The 16,745-nt window shown below is 40.8% G+C and overlaps 2 protein-coding genes across 6 annotated transcripts; one reads left to right on the plus strand and one right to left on the minus strand.

The window, feature by feature from the left end:
• The first annotated feature begins 1,705 nt into the window (after window positions 1-1,705).
• eva1c (eva-1 homolog C (C. elegans)) lies at window positions 1,706-9,370 on the plus strand. 4 transcript variants are annotated; one of them, XM_033610899.2, is made up of 8 exons: window positions 1,706-2,229; window positions 4,662-4,861; window positions 5,158-5,281; window positions 5,509-5,661; window positions 7,562-7,705; window positions 8,360-8,440; window positions 8,519-8,626; window positions 8,741-9,370. In XM_033610899.2, the coding sequence occupies exons 1-8, from the start codon at window positions 2,115-2,117 to the stop codon at window positions 9,118-9,120; spliced, it is 1,305 nt and encodes a 434-aa protein (XP_033466790.1). In that variant the 5' UTR covers window positions 1,706-2,114; the 3' UTR covers window positions 9,121-9,370. The 4 variants fall into 4 exon arrangements, with proteins under 4 accessions (XP_033466790.1, XP_033466806.1, XP_033466814.1 ...); XM_033610915.2 differs by having other exon boundaries at window positions 8,522-8,626; XM_033610923.2 differs by having other exon boundaries at window positions 8,363-8,440; window positions 8,522-8,626.
• On the minus strand, window positions 9,050-14,482 carry cfap298 (cilia and flagella associated protein 298). 2 transcript variants are annotated; one of them, XM_033610936.2, is made up of 8 exons: window positions 14,344-14,482; window positions 13,949-14,118; window positions 13,454-13,621; window positions 12,753-12,820; window positions 12,502-12,660; window positions 12,146-12,277; window positions 11,953-12,048; window positions 9,050-11,866 (listed from the first exon to the last, which is right to left on the minus strand). In XM_033610936.2, the coding sequence occupies exons 2-8, from the start codon at window positions 14,085-14,087 to the stop codon at window positions 11,756-11,758; spliced, it is 873 nt and encodes a 290-aa protein (XP_033466827.2). In that variant the 5' UTR covers window positions 14,088-14,118; window positions 14,344-14,482; the 3' UTR covers window positions 9,050-11,755. The 2 variants fall into 2 exon arrangements, with proteins under 2 accessions (XP_033466827.2, XP_033466835.2); XM_033610944.2 differs by having other exon boundaries at window positions 13,949-14,115; window positions 14,344-14,475.
• Window positions 14,483-16,745: the final 2,263 nt, after the last annotated feature.

Raw genomic sequence — 16,745 nt, forward strand, 5'->3', positions numbered from 1 at the left:
ATATACATACATACATACACACATACATAGACAGATAGATATGTGGATACATAGATAGATACATAGATCCACACAGACAGACAGACAGATGCATAGATAGATGTGTAGATAGATGATACATACATACACAGACACAGATACATAGATAGGTGGATACATAGATACATATCCACACATAGACAGACAGATGCATAGATAGATAGATAGATAGATGTGTAGATACATACATACATAGATACGTGGATACATAGATACATAGATCCACACGTAGACAGACAGACAGATGCATAGGTAGATAGATAGATACATACATAGATACATACATAGACACATAGATACATAGATAAGTGGATACATAGATACATATCCACACATAGACAGACAGATGCATAGATAGATAGATGTGTAGATATATACATACATACATACACACATACATAGACAGATAGATATGTGGATACATAGATAGATACATAGATCCACACATAGACAGACAGACAGATGCATAGATAGATAGATGTGTAGATAGATGATACATACATACATACATACACAGACACAAATACATAGATAGGTGGATACATAGATACATATCCACACATAGACAGACAGATGCATAGATAGATAGATGTGTAGATACATACATACACAGACACATAGACAGATAGATACATAGATACATATCCACACATAGACAGACAGATGCATAGATAGATAGATAGATAGATGTGTAGATACATACATACATACATACATACACAGACAGATAGATACGTGGATACATAGATCCACACATAGACAGACAGATAGATGCATAGATAGATAGGTAGATAGATAGATACATAGATAGATACATATCCACACATAGACAGACAGACAGATGCGTAGATAGATAGATGTGTAGATACATACATACATAAATACATACATACACATACATAGACAGATAGATACGTGGATACATAGATAGATACATAGATCCACACATAGACAGACGGACAGATGCGTAGATAGATAGATAGATACATACATACATACATACATACACACATACATAGACAGATAGATACGTGGATACATAGATCCACACATAGACAGACAGATAGATGCATAGATAGATAGGTAGATAGATAGATGGATAGGTGCGTAGGTAGGTAGATGGATAGATAGATAAATAGATGCCTAGATAGACACAAAGATAGGTAGACTATAGGCTTATAGGTACACACAGACAGATAGATAAATTGATAGACTGATACATACATAGATGGACACAATGCTACATAGATACGTAGATATAGAGATACTTAGATAAATACACAGATAGATTTATTGATTTGCACATATTAATATTAAACAAATGACAGAAATAATAATGACAATGAACATGTAGAGAGAGGAAAAACACCCTGAAGCGCCTATTGAAGACCTCTAACCAAATAATAAAAACAAGGTAGCATAGTATATAGTATATAGGTTGTAACATTACATTATGAAAGTGCACAACATTCCCATTTGCACCTGTCAGTCTGTAGTAGTGGGAAAGAAACGCGCAAACCTCACAGAGTGAAAGCATTTTGCCATAATCCAAAAAGTAAACATGTGCCTCATGGGGGGAGAAAAAAATAAAAGGTGGTGCCAGTGCGTCATACCATGCAGAGTGTCGCCCCTCTTCCCTTTTAAAATAGTTTTATCTGCCACGCCCACACTATAATTCCCACTCAGCTGTTACTGTAAGTCGCTTTCAGTTTCCACATGCATCTATTCACAAATCTGCGGTGTCGAACAGTAGGAAAAGTCGGGCCACGCGTCGGATTAATCACCTCGTCTGTCAGTTTTGAGCAACTTGTTGCGCAGCTGCTATTTCTAACCTCCTCTGTGGACCATTGCTGCTGCGAGGGGACAGGCGCTGCTCTTATTCACCAGCACACAGCCGCTGGTTTGTTTTCTGCTTCATCGCTGATATTTTCTGTGGAGAAAGACAGATGGGTGAAGCGGTGGATTTTTGAAGGAGCGTGGCTGTAGGAAGATGAAGCTTTTGTGTGGGTTTTTGTGAAGTCCTGTAGCCTGCAGTGGATTTCGGAGTGCGTTTAATATGATCTCAGAGACAGGTGATGCGAGTCATGAGCTGGACGCGTCCTTGCCACGGACTAGACTGGAGCCACAGCCTCTTGTACCTGGTTTTACTCCTGTGGACCAGACGCGTGAGTGGACTGGCTGACTTTTCAAGTAAGATGATGATAATGATGGTGGTGGTGCAGTGGGGGGAAGAGGGGGATAAACCAGACCTGGATGATTAAAGATCACAGAAAGTGCTGTTGTTACTGTGGGTTTGATGTGGGTCTGCTATAAGTGATGTGATAATCATGGGCAGATTATGAGACAATGGGCCCCTGGGCACATATATGCAAAGTAAAGTCATGTCAGTTTTATTTGTACAGCACATTTTATACACAGTAACACATAGAAAACATTAAACAATGAGGTAGAGAAAATATGAAATACTAACAACTGTTAGCCGGAGAGAAAAGCAATGTTTTGAGACTGCTTTTACAATATGATACAGCTGTAGCACATCTCAGATTGTCAGGCAGTTTGTTCCAGAGAACAGCACCATAGTGACTAATTGCACCTTCGCCTGATTTAGTCTTAATCCTAGGTACATTCAGGAGACATGCTTTAAGATCTGGGGGTTCTGGTTGAGCTATAGCAAGCAAAAGCCAAACCATTTAAGGCCATGTAAACAAGCACCAATACTTTGAAACCAAGTCTGTTCTGTACCATTAGCCAGTGGAGTGTTTTCAGTACAGGTGTACTATGTTTTCTTAGTCCCAGTTAGCACTCTCGTGGCGGCATTCTTAATTAGCTGGAGCACACCAGGGCCTACTACCTCACCTATATAGGAGCAAGACACAGACTTTGTGGTGGTGATGCCTCTTTTTTTTTGTCATTGTTCAACATCTTTTTGTGGTTTTGTGTCTCTATGCAGTTCCTTTGTATCTCTTTGTGGTCATTTTGTGTCTCTTCTCTGTTAGTTTGTGTTAATTAGAGCAACATTTTTACAGGAGAAAGCCAACTGGGCCCCTGACACTTTGGGCCCCTTGGCCTGTGCCTGGTAGGCCCGTTCACTAATCCATCTGAGGTGATAATAGCTATGGTGGGGGAGTGAAAATATTTGTACAGTTGATGTATGGTGTAAAAGATGAGGTGGTTATAGCCTTTTTCACCACATTGCCATTTGTCCAAAAAAATCCCACTTGAGATTTAGCATGGAACTGTCTGTCTGTCTGAGAAGGGGTAATGTAAAAGACACAGTGTGAGGAGTAAAATAGAAGTCTTTTTTATGTTTTGTCACTGCAGTTATTGTCCAAACTGAACATCAGATTTATTTCAATCACTTCTGAGTCTTGCAAGCATGGATGGATTACTCAATGGGCCTGCCGGGCACAGGCCCAGGGGCCCAAAGTGTCAGGGGGTCCCCTAGACCTTCACCTGAAAATGTCTCTTAAGTTAACATGTACCGACCAGACAAAGACTCAAAAATGATCACAAGGAGGCGCGAAAAGATGACAAAGAGATGCAAGAGACAAAATAACTACAAAAAGGGCACAACAACCACAAAGAGACACAAAACGACCAAAAAAGACACAAGATGACTTCAAAGAAACACAAACCACTACAAAGAGATGCAAAATAACCAAGGAGACACGACATTACCACAGAGACACAAAATCACAAAGAGATATGACTACAAAGACATGCAAAACAACCCAAAAAAAGAGGCAAAACCAACACAAACTCGTGTCTCTTGCTCCTTTGTAGGAGAGGTCGTGGGGCCTTTTGAATTTCTGTGCCCACAGGCCCAGTCTCTCATAATCCACCCATGCTTGCAAGAATCTTTTTTAAATAATACAACTTACGTAGACACCTCAAGACTTTGAATCAGAAGTAACTTAATCACATCTACACACCATGCAGCAACAAAGGTAGGTCATATTGAGTTGAACGCCAGTTGGCGGAGTGTGCCACCTGGGAAAGAGATCTGGCAGTCAGTAGTTTGATGGGTGAGTTTCAAAGCAACATGAGACATTAACAGAGCTCCAAAGAGGTCAAATAAACTGATCCGAAACCACAGATGAAAGAAACAATATTCACAAACAATATTGTTTTTCAGAGGTATTAAGTCACCTCAAAGTTAAAATCCTTTTCAATTAAGGATTTTAGTTGTTGTGTCTATTTCTACCCTTGTAAGTAAGTGGATTTAGTGGGGCCCCTTTGAAGCAAACCCTCCCTTAGAGGGTTCCTGTCGTTGTCTGTCCCTTACATGATTAAGTGGATTTAAAGAAGCACTCCAGCGATTTTGCGTTGCACTTCCATAAAGTTCTTGGGCTCACAAAACACAGATATTAAAAAAAGGAATGGTGAAGATGGCCTGACATTGAGTCTCTAGTATGTAATTTAATAGCATCTTTCAAACCCCACACCTCCAATCTGTGATGTAGACTCTCTGTGACACCCATGCTGAGATAACTCTGATGACCACTACTTTCACAGGCTAAGCAGTGCTCCTCATGACTTCATGTGTAAAAATTAGTGTTCCTTAAATGCATCCGTACGTTTCCCCGTGCATTCCAGCCTCACCAGTGTCTTTTATGTTACAGACTACTTGTCCAGGATCATCACCAGTCACTCTGCTCAGGCGTGTGATGGACAGCCTCTGCGACTCCACTGTCCACGCCACTCCACCATCTCCATCCAGTCTGCCTTCTACGGGGACGGCGCGGCGCGGCTATGCAGAGCAGACCCGGACCCTTCGCTTAGAGCTCACAACCACAGCTGTTCAGCTTTTACTGCTCTACAGGTGCATTTTATGTGTGGGATATGCAGCACTTTTCACTCTCACTGGGTTACGTGTGCATAGGTGGGCTTTAGCTGATTTTCTTCAATATGTGTTGTAGTTTTGTACACCACCTTTAGATGAGCTGGCTGGTGAATGCTGCCTAATAGTTGATGTAGATTTATAAAGACCGCCATTTTCTATTTGTCAGCCAGTTGTAGTTTCATTCTATGTGCATCTGATTTGTGCTCACTGTGGACTGTAACATCAAATCCTGTGTACTGGTTAAATGCTGACTGTCCGTGGTGTTTGCTGTGCAGAAGCTGCTGTCAGAGTGTCAGAGTCACAGAGACTGCCAGCTGTCTGTCAACCACCTGCTGTTTGGGAAGGACCCCTGCCCTGGCACTACCAAATACCTCCATGTGGACTATAAGTGTAAACCAAGTGAGTCCAGTAGCTCTATTCCCATTCATCCCTACTTTTTTCTGCTGTCCCACTCAACTTATGCTCCATGTTTCAGCATCAGTTTCTCTCACACAGGTGCATTAGCATGAGATAGCTACATAGTTATACACAAATATCTCACCCCTTCCCCCAAGCCTTACCCATCAGTTTCCCACTATCGTCACCCCCTTCACCTCTTCATCCTTATTGTTTTTCCCCTCACTCAGCTGAACACAAAAGACATGTGGTGTGTGAGGGGGAGAAGATGGTCCTGCGCTGTAAGCCCCCCAAGGTTCTGAACATCTATGCAGCTGTCTATGGGAGAAGTCTGGGCCAGACTGACACCTGCCCCTCACACCTGACGAGACCACCCCCATTTGGTGAGTCAACGGTATATTCAGTGTTCCCACATGGTGGTAACTAACAGAGGACAAGGCCTCACACAAGGGGAACAGTGAAACCAGGAATATAATGTCTTTAGAAATAACTTTACAAAGTCAGAGAGGAAAGTTTTAGGAAGAGGAAGTTTTTGCATGCCCAACAAGAAATCAGCTTTGAGTAACAGGTTTCACTACTCTGACATTTTAAACAGGCAATATATAGCATTTTAATATCATTTAATTATTTTCACATTGCTTTTGAAAACTTGGTATAATTACTTGAATGAACTCAGACCATCACTATTTTAATAAGCAGCATCTATGAGGCGAAGGGGCTGTTTCCACAATCACACCATCTTTACTATTAAGTGCACTATATTTATCTTATTTGAGTGTCTGAATTGGAATTATGAGTGTGTAAATTTATCCACTAAGTAGTGCTCTCTAAAATACGTAGTGTCCCTGGCTCAGCAGACACTTGGACTTGTCATAGTAGGAAAATCACAGGTGTTACTAATAACATTAACGATGGCTCTTTTACATTGAAGTGTTCCAGTAACCTTGCGTTCATGTGGTGTCGGGGTTATCATAAAAATTAGTTCCTGACTGGGAAAATTCAAGCGAATGCCCCCTCAAGTCGGAACAGAAATAAGTTTTGGATAAAATGAATAATATAAAGCATCAAACTGTTATAAATGTGTTGTTTAAACGCTCTGAGGAATTAAAAACAGCATATCATCTTTGTAGCGTTCATGTTGTTTCCACATTACAACTTAAAAGCTCAGGAACACACTGAAGTCCGAAGGGCGTCTTCCCATCTCAGGAAATGGGACCATCCAAGGAACACATGAATGCAGCATAAGCCATGATAGTCTGACTGTGAGTCAGCAGCAACAACACCAGGAACCTTAGACCAAAGCAGCTAAATGGAATTTAGCCATTATTAACTTTATTACCTACAAATGTACTTTTCCTACTCTGTCATGCCAAGTTATCTTTTGTGTTAAAGGCCTGCAGCAGATGGTGACATGAGTGAAAGTTATATGGAAAAGCTGTTCAGTAAAATCAGAAATTTGCTTTACAACATAAAGAGGAAAACGTGGCCTTAATTATACAAAAACAGAAGCAAAAGACATGCAGTGGGTGTTTTCGCAGCATATATTTTGGCATGTCATTGCAGAGAAAGCACAGGTGTCACTAATAACATCAGTAATTGCTGCATTCCATTTGGGTGTGCCGCAGCCATCATTAACGTTATTGAGTACACCTGTGCTTCTCCTGGAAAAGCGCCTGCTGTGAATAAGGCCAACAGGAATGGTGTTAGATAAAGGCTATATTCCACAGTCATTTCTTGCTTTAAAACAGTGGTTCCCAACTGGTGGGTTGTGCTCCAAAAGTGGGTCATGGGCCCATTCGAAATGGACCGCAAGTGTCTCGCAAAAAACACACTTTAGTTCTAAGTACAGTGAATTTCTGGCACAGAGTTCTTATTTTGAGGTGCAGTTTCCTGCTATAGAGTGAGTGATTAACACAGTACTAAGTTAGTATGATACTGAATATATTAAACTTTGTGGACCTTGAACTAATGACTAAGGAAAAATCTGGACCCCATGGCTGCAACAGTCAGGAACCACTGCTTTAGAGTAATTAATTAATTAATTAATCTAGCTTAGATGCACAAGTTAACTATTTGCTTTGCTGAAAAAAAACACATCACATAGCTGCCAGACAGGTGATTTCATTGTAGTTAAACTACAACCAAACTCCTGCAAAACACTGAATTCATTGGTGCAAATAAAGTACTCCTCAGTGAGCTTTGAGTGGGCATTACACACACACAAACTCAGTGTTTTTTATTCACTGACTTGCTCTCTGAATTTCTCTTCGTTGTTCCCCACAGAGTGTCTGAACCACGAGGCTGTACACTTGGTGTCTAAGTCCTGCTACAGCAAACAGAAGTGTGCTGTTGCTGTAAGCAACCAGACCTTTAGGGACCCCTGCTTTCCAGGAACCAGGAAGTACCTCAGTGTGGTCTATTCTTGTGGTAGGACTCTCTCTGCTTCCTCATTCACAAGATACAATTACTAGCCTGGTGATAAATGAGAGGTTTTAAAATAGGAACAGGCTCATGTGATAATATTCTATACATAGCTCACGTCATGTCTGGTTTTGTTTTTGCCTTATTCATTATGTTTGAGTGAACATTTGTAGTTTCCTACTGTGGATCCTTATCAGCTGATTGGCTGTTCTCATCATATCACACCCAGCAACACAGTAGCGGGAAATAATAGACTGTGAGCTCAGATTTGTGGGTTGAGGCTGGCATCCTGATAAACTTCCTGCAATTGGCACAAATGCCAGTGAGGTCATACGGCAACATTGTTCATGTCACAAAGTTTGGAGATTTGACTTCAGCCTGATGTTGAAAGAATTCTTCTTGCTAACTCTGTTGGCTCGAGCAAGCACAAAACAATGTGTGTTAACCTTGCAGACCAGTTATAAACACAATTGAACAGAATTAAATGTACTCTATGTTTAATTTTAGAGCGTCACTTCATCGTGGATCTAGTTTTCACAAATTTTTGGATGTGGGAAATGGTGTGCTGATGTGATCTACTGTAGATTCACCAGTACACAGTCACTGAATCTGTATCAATTTGTCAGCAGTGATATAATGACTCTTCTCTCCTTCTTCTAGTAGTACCGAAAACATTACTAAGGGAAGCAGACCCTTACATATTCAGGTCCACCTCATCTCCTACTGTGGAAACAGAAAAAGGTAACTGCATCATGCCATCTGTATAATTCCGGGTTTTCTGTGCCATGTTATCTAACATCATAATTCTAATTTTTGCAGCAGCTCCTCCTGCAGATCCAGAGGAGCCTTTCCCCAAAGGGTCAAGACGACCAGACAACTCAGGAGCGATGATGAGCAACTCTCTCCTAACCTATGCCTACATTAAAGGTAGACATTATTGTACCACAAACAGTTGTTTAAACAGTGGAAAGACAGACCCAGACCGAAGACTGCACATCTAATCTATGGTTTATACATCTCCTGTCTTCATTTCCTACACAGAGCATCCAGAAATGGCAGCGCTGCTCTTCACCTCCAGCGTGTGTGTTGGTCTCCTGCTCACACTGCTGGCTGTATCAGTCAGAGTGACCTGCAGAGGGCGTCGGCTCAGAGATCACAGACTCGCACCCAAGTCTCGAAGCCAGGCTGCCAACAGCCAGGAGGAGGATGATGATGATGAGGATGATGAGGATGAAGATGATGATGATGAAGAGGGAACAGAAAGCTCTTTAATCTCAGCTGCAGACAGGAAGGCGATACACAACTGGGAGGAAGTGACTTATGTGAGCGAGGCAGCCGAACGGGCTGAGAGGATTGAGCGCAGGGATATGATCATACAGGAGATACGGATGAACGCCTATCTGAATGGCAGCTCATGTTAACTCAGCTATGACCCATGGGTGCTGCTCAGCACTGTGGGGATTTTTTCAGGATTCTCTGCAGCAGCTCTCAGCCTTTGATTATTAACAAAATAAGACACTCTTTTTATACACTGTAAAGCAGTTTATTGTGTTTTTTGTCATTTTTGCAGCTGTTTGTGAAGAATGTAAGAATGTTTGGGTGAAACTGCAGCATTAGCTGTTTTCAAAGGATCAGCAGGATTTAATGCAGTAAAATGTGTGATCACATAAATTCTGTAATTGTTTAAGTTGTGTTTATTCACATTCACCACCAAATGAAGCTTGAGTTTCAGGTTGAAATACTAAAAAAAAGGCTGAAATCACTGGTCTTGAGAGGAGAGACACAACTGTCATGTTCATTTAAGTTAATTCAGTTTTTATTTAAATTGCCAATGTCGAAAAATTGCCTTTCAAGGCTTTACAATCTGTACAGCAAACTCCCCTAAAACCCCCTTAACTGGAAAAAAATGGAAGAAACCTTAGGAAAAACAACAGAGGAGGGATCCCTCTTCCAGTGCAGATAGACATGCAATAGATGTGTGTACAGAATAGACCAACATAGTAAAATTACAGTTTGGATAATCAGAATCACAAAATGATAGATTGTAAACATGGATCCGGGAGGGAATAAAGCAACTTCCAGCTGCTGCCAAACAGATAAGCAGACAGACCTGAGATACACGACCTCCTCTACACCATGGAAACCTGCAGAGGAAAGACTACCCCCACTCACGAGGCAAAACTCAAGCACACCATACACATGGTAGAAGGGAGATAAACACACAGAGGGAGAGAGAAATCTAGAGGTTTAGCCACAGCATCCAGGAGACCAAAAAAGGCTGATGTAGTTTTCAACAGGGCCTGTTGCTACAGTGAAAGGAGCCACGGGTAATCGCTCACCAACTGAAGTTGACGGACCAATGTGGCGAGTGGTGAATACATCAGCAACAACATCACTAGGACTGGCTAGTGTTGCTTCAAATTTAATAACAAAATGAACTGTACCACAGGGTGGAACGATCAGTGTTGACCTGGACAAAGCAAGTCTTAAATTAGGGTTTTAATATAACCGCTTCAAATTGGTTGAATGTAATATAAACCTTGGAGGTTAGATAAAACAGATTTATAGATTCAGGCCCACCTTGTTTGGTGGAGGGGGAAGCTTCAATGGTTTACACCATGTTTCACATAAACCAATCATATCCAGACTATGCTTAAGAATGAATAGACTGATCTGATACATGTAAAACCAAATTACAGGGCCAATCTATGGAGCTGCAAGTACATGTCAATACATAATACACCTTGTGCTATTATTAGAAAATGTGTTGGGCCTGCATGTAACAGTGTTGAGATACAATTGTGATTACCTTCAATATTTTTGTTTCAACACCTACGGTAATTTAAGGTACTATTACTGTACTAATTAATCCTTAAGGGGACTCAGAGCAGTTGTATCAGTGAGACTGATGAATCACCATAAACCAATGAACATGTCAGGGAACGTGATCTGTCTTAACACCACCAGTTTGTCTAAAGGGACCATGACACACAAAAGCTTTCATCCCCTAACTCCCTCTGGGTTTTAACTCCAGAATGAAGCCTTTTAATCATGGACAAATGCGTGGCTTAGTAAGTGTCAAGTGTTCTCTGTCCATACAAAAATAGGCACATTACAGTGTTTTCCCAACAGTATAACTACATTAGTGGTTGTTAAAATTGCCAGCTGTTCACACCACAGACACAAGGTATGTGTTCCAGTTTCACCCGTCACTATTGTCTCTTCAAAAAGGCATCTGAATTGAGCGCAAAAAAAAAAAAAAAGGTGGCATTATTATCCTTTAAATCTGCACACATTACATCCAGGATGTTTTTCTGAATGCAGTGCTCCTTGAAAACAGCCACTCCTCTCTGAATCATTGCATCTGCTCTGTCCACATCCACATAGCGAATAAAACACTCTGAACTTTACAGCTTCCTCATCCCTGCTGGGACAAGAGCTGGAACGACCATCTACGATGTGGCAACTTCCTGCCTCAGAGCAGCACTGACTCATAGAGGTGTGTGTGTGTGCGTCAGTGACGGGAGACAAAGAGAGGAAAGGTGTAGCATCCTTGTCCTTGGACCCAAAAGGATGTTAAACTGTGTTCCAGCTGAATCACTACCTCTGAAACTTTGTTGAATGTTAACACATAAAACCATTCTAATGGATTTTGTCACACACAGTTACAATGTTCAGTAAATTTAGATTTAACTTTAATTATTTTCACAGAATATATAAAACTTTACAACAGGGTGAAAATAATCAGTAAAAGAATACAAGGATCTGATTTAAATTAAAATAAATCAGGTTTATCATGACATCAGCCTCCATGTGACATCACCTGTTCTTTCATACAATTGTATCCAGCTGTCTTCTTCACATTTTATTCCAGTTACGACTCCAAGGCATAAGCACATCTGGTGTGTATAATAATCACTGGAAGACCTCAAATAACAGACAGTAAACTGACCTCAGGATTGTGATAATAAGGCATCATATTCGGTTGCATACAGAGCAGTAGAGGACCAGGTCAGTGCAGCAGCTCCAAGGTGAGAATCTGAGTGGGAGTGGTCTTTATCTTGGTCCCCATTTGATGTTGGTGAGGCCTTGAAACTGTTTTTTAAGGGCCTGTCTGTCTGACCACTCTGAGTCCAGGTGGCTATCATCGTCTGCCTCCTCCAGTTTCTGAAAATGTTAACAGAAGGTTAGAAAGACACATTCAGTACAAAAAAACATGGTTTTTAATGTGTGTCTCTTTAGCTTTTCCTCACCTTGAGCTCCTCCTGCCTCCTGTAGTGATGCATCATCATCTGTTTCTGCTGCTCCTCAGTAATCAGAGGCTCTCTCGCTGGCGCCCCCTCCCCTCTCTGAAAGGAATTGCAACAAATGGATTCCAGTTATTCTCAAAACAAAAGCATGAAAGAATAAATATTCTCTCTTCAAATTGGCTGAAATGGCTCTCACCTTTTGGATTTTGACCACAAGCTTCGTCTTTTCATTCTTGCCCACGTAGTCCTGTAGTTTTTTCCCCCGCTGCATCTCTTTCCCAGCCCACCATAGCTGGCACTCGTCCTCTGTCATCACCTGCAGAGATGCCTGAGGTACGAACAGATGGAGAGGGCAGATGCAAAGTAATGGAGTTGGAAAAAAAAAAAAAGGATTATCAAGGAGGCAGTGAAGACGGATTCACCTCCAAATGTACCAAACCAAATACCAACATAGTAACTTATGCCCTTATTATTGACTGTCAACTGATTTCTTGTGGCCACCAGCCAATAACAGCTAGAAAACGGATTACTGACACAGGTCAAGCTGTTTACCTGTGTTCCTGATAGGTCTTCCCGGTCCTCAAACTCCATCCTGATAGGGTCATGAGGAGGCAGCCCCATGGGGTACACGATCATCACCGCACCTCTTAGAGGATCCAGGGCTTCTTTCACCATCTCCATGGTGACACAAATATTAGCTTGAACTTGTTTCTGAAAGATGAAGAGAAAGATATATTAAATCAAAAGCACTGACCCTTAGTGGATAAGACAATCAAAGGTATAGTGTCTATACTTATACTCACTTTGGAGATCAGTGCCTTTGCCTCCTCCACTGTTTTCATCAACACCGCGTTCATTTTATCATTTGGAGCTGGCAGAAGGCAAAGAGGTGGATGGTTAGATTATCAACATATTTTTCCTTCTTGTACAGAAATTAATTTACTTTTTGACAACATATTTTGATACAAATAAGCTTGGCAAATTAGCCTCTTCACACAACCGTGAGTGATTCAAGGTAGGGATGCACAATCATCTGGGGCAAGGACATAACATATAATGTTTAGCATTCTTTAACAGCAGAGTTTACAAGTCACAAGAGGGATTTAATACCATAGATATTAGGAGGATAAATCTCTGTCATGTGTCACAGTTTGACCTGTCCTCCTGGCAATGTTAGACATGCTTTTAGAATATCTGTTAAGCTACATAGCCAGGGGTAGGCAACATGCATCTCCAGTGCCACATGCAGCTCTTTATACCCTCGTCAATAGCTCCCTCTGGCTTTGACATAGCTTAAATACACATTCAGATTTCCATTTGTCATTGTTATAGGGCTAAAGTGATAATTTCATTCTACAACTGTAAAAATGTGTAGCCTATACATTGAATTAAAAAATGTTTTAACATTTTATCAACTGAAATGTGTGTGCCAATAATGGCTCTTTTAATAGTAAGGGTTGCTGACCCCTGTTAGATAGCCTACAGTCAAGAGCTACCGTCTCACCGTGTCCGTTCCTCCTTCCAATCTCATCCTTCCTAAATACTGGCCCTCCACTGGGCACACACTTGTCTTCCCATTCATCCTTCAGTTTCAGCTCCTCAATCTGCTCCTCTGTCAGCCCCTGCATGTTGGGTGGCAGTGTGATGCCATGGTCTGCCAGCTCTGGGATCTCTGTGGGTTAAGAAATAAATTAGTAAATCACTGTCAATATCCTACTAGACTGAAAGATCTTATCTACTAGCCATTAGTGCTGACATTTTGTTGAAATCTAAATGCTGAACAGAAGATCCAACAACAGTATACCAATACTTACAGTCAGTTCTTCAAAGATACAAACACATTAAGTTAACACCCCAGTAAACGTGAATAAGTACTGCTTTATATCAGTTAAACCAGGCGAGTGGTTATGTTGGCAGCCAGCTTAAATAGTAGTAAAGCAAGTGTTAGTGCAGCACATACTACAGTGGGCACAGAAAGCACTGGTTATGTCATTTTCACCTGAACATATTCTTTCCACTTTGAGTCTCCCGTTGTAAATGGCTGTAACCTGCTGGATCACCGTCTCCAGCGGTGAGTCCACACTGGTGTTGAAAAGAAACTGGCTCTCATCTCCACGCTTCACATGCAGCTGCACCATCTCGCAAAGAGGCCCACCACCTGTTTACCTGCTACAAGACACGTTTAGGGATAAAAGAGTAATGCGACCTTATAGCTGAATAAACCCACAGCAAAAAGACGACGGTTTGTCCTGTAAACGCAATGTCCAGGGTCTCTAGGACAACAGTGTAACCATAGCAACAGTCAGGTGCTAGCCGGTGCTAGCTAGCATTTGCTGTTTATATGCAATGGCACGGGTTAATTTCTCTACAGTGACCGATAATGGCGACACTTACCTATGTGGTGAAACGACAAACACAAGGCGATACATAAAATGTTCAGACTGAGGTCATACTTTGTCTATCACCGGTGACATTACTAGCTACAACTGCATGAGAAGATTCAGCGGTGAAGATCTTCTTCGTGGGAAAAAATTGCGGCAGGTTAGAACAATCCAGCCAGTATTACTGTCCTCTAATGGTGTATAATGGTAACACTGCTGCGACAAGGGTGTAATTACATGTGTTCTCTACAGTATAAAATGAATGTAAGAGAGGTATTTTATTGTGACTAAATTTAAGATATTTACACCATAAATTGATGTGTAAAAGGCACAAACTGGTATAAAAATTAATTTTCCCCATGGTGTGCTTTGCTTAAAGGCATTCCTGCAATTAATTTACTGTAGGTAATCTTATTGAAACATCTTTATTGAGTAGATTGTCCTGCTACTACACTAGAGAACAATTCATCCATTCGCCTAAATATCTGCTTCTTTGCATAAAATTGGCATATTAGAATACCACACAAAAGTACAAACAAAATAAAGAACATTACAAAACAACATGCAAAATAAACAGCAATGCAGCACCAATCAGCTAACACTAATCTTAAAAAAGTAAGGGATCGACAAGGTAGCTCAGTCTGCAGGGACTTGGCTTGGGAGGTGGAGGGTTGTAGGTTCAATGCCCCCATGTGGACCAAGTATGGAGTGTGAACTGGGAGTTGCACAGGTGCCAGGTCACCTCTGAGGCACTGCTGGTGTTCCCTTGAGCAAGGTACCAAACCTCCAAACTGCTCCAAGGGTGCTGTTCTATGGCTTACCCTACACTATGACACCTCTGAAATGCATGTGCAGTGTGTGTAAAAAGAGGAATATGAGAGGACATTAATTGCAATGGCCTTGTGTGAATTTACCTTATATTGACTGATGAATAAAGAGATATTATTATTAACATTATTACAATATAATGAATTAAAATTAAATGGAACTCTAAAATATTTTAGGTCGGTCTGGTTTTACTACAAGAAAGGTGAAGATTGTCAACCTGTCTAGTATTATTATGTTTGAGAATTAAGTTTGAAGACGTCACTTAAAGATGATGGGATGGAAAGTTTGAAGTAACATACGCTAACATTCAGTGTGGCGCATTATGAAGCAAAGAAGGCTGCAATGGAGACTCTGGACTGTTGAGCAACTTAAGTCATATATTAAGCAAGAATAGGAAAGAATTTCACTTCTAAAACTTCAAGAGATAGTGTCCTCAGCTCCCAAACACTTACTGAGTGTTGTAAACAGAAAAGGTAATGTAACACAGGGGTAAACATGCACCTGTACCAAATTGAGTGTATATTCACTAAAAAGAAAAAAAGTTTATCAGATTGAACATGAAATATTTTGTTGAATATAGGTCAAAAAGGATTTGCAAATCATTGCATTCCCAACTTTGCCGGAATCGGGGTTGTACATGTAATCTCTGTACAACTGAATTTTGAGTAGAGGTGTGATCGTTATATGATGTTTAATTCTTTATGATGTGAGATGACAATCCAGCCTTCACTCAGAGAAAACAAACACCATTCAGCATCAACTTACATTTATTTTTGCATACATACATACAACATAAACTGCTTCATACATAAAGGTGCAATCAGCTGTGCACTTAAAATATGGAACGTCAGATATTAACACGAATCGCAGCTTCATGTTTCTCTTTAACACATACAGAATATGTTCAACAACACAGACTCGTTATTTACTATGGATTATAGCCATAAAAAGGGGACACCAACCTCACAAAAGGAGCAATTTTGTTTCCTATAAAATCTCATCTTGAACATGACATGACACAAAGCGCTGGCTAGTCACCTACTGTTAATGCAGATACAGTATCTACCGCACACATTTGGATAACACAATAAATGCATTTTAGAGATGACATCGACATGTAAGCAAAGGCAACCTGATACACTTGCTTACATTGATAGCGACTGCTTTAGGTGCAGTGAACAAAGATTATTTTTTACTTATTTTTACATTGTGTTTTAACAAAGCGCAGAAGCGTTAGTAAGCTGGTACTTGGGTCAGATGTTTTATCCTCCATGAACCATCGAAATTCTTTTAAGACATGTCGGCCGGTTATATAATTTCTGAAGGTTGGGGGGGGGAAACAACATCTGATTAGATTACAACAGCTGGCATGTGTCAATTTAGGGAGGATTGTACTCTCACTGATCCTTTTGCAAAACTATTGCTCGTCATCACTGTCAACATTAACGCTGACCTATGAAACTCAATAGCAGTGAAAGTGAAATAAGGTAGCACAGGGGAAAAAATACTGACACATCACCTCTGAGAACACCACACACACCTCATGAATGTTTACGAAATCAGCGAGGCTCTGGAGGAAACAGCTGT

The sequence above is a fragment of the Epinephelus lanceolatus genome, chromosome 11, assembly GCF_041903045.1.
Source record: "Epinephelus lanceolatus isolate andai-2023 chromosome 11, ASM4190304v1, whole genome shotgun sequence".
In the NCBI taxonomy this organism is placed as follows: domain Eukaryota; kingdom Metazoa; phylum Chordata; class Actinopteri; order Perciformes; family Serranidae; genus Epinephelus; species Epinephelus lanceolatus.

Excerpts from the sequence above, each read along its gene's own strand:
- eva1c (XM_033610899.2), top strand. The coding sequence starts at position 2,115 with ATGCGAGTCATGAGCTGGACGCGTCCTTGCCACGGACTAGACTGGAGC. Across the intron at positions 4,862-5,157 it reads CAGCTTTTACTGCTCTACAG|AAGCTGCTGTCAGAGTGTCA; the intron begins GTGCATTTTATG and ends TTTGCTGTGCAG. Across the intron at positions 5,662-7,561 it reads GACGAGACCACCCCCATTTG|AGTGTCTGAACCACGAGGCT; the intron begins GTGAGTCAACGG and ends TGTTCCCCACAG.
- cfap298 (XM_033610936.2), bottom strand. The coding sequence starts at position 14,087 with ATGGTGCAGCTGCATGTGAAGCGTGGAGATGAGAGCCAGTTTCTTTTC. Across the intron at positions 12,661-12,752 it reads CAAAGGCACTGATCTCCAAA|AAACAAGTTCAAGCTAATAT; the intron begins GTGAGTATAAGT and ends TTCATCTTTCAG. Across the intron at positions 12,049-12,145 it reads TTGTGGTCAAAATCCAAAAG|AGAGGGGAGGGGGCGCCAGC; the intron begins GTGAGAGCCATT and ends AATTCCTTTCAG.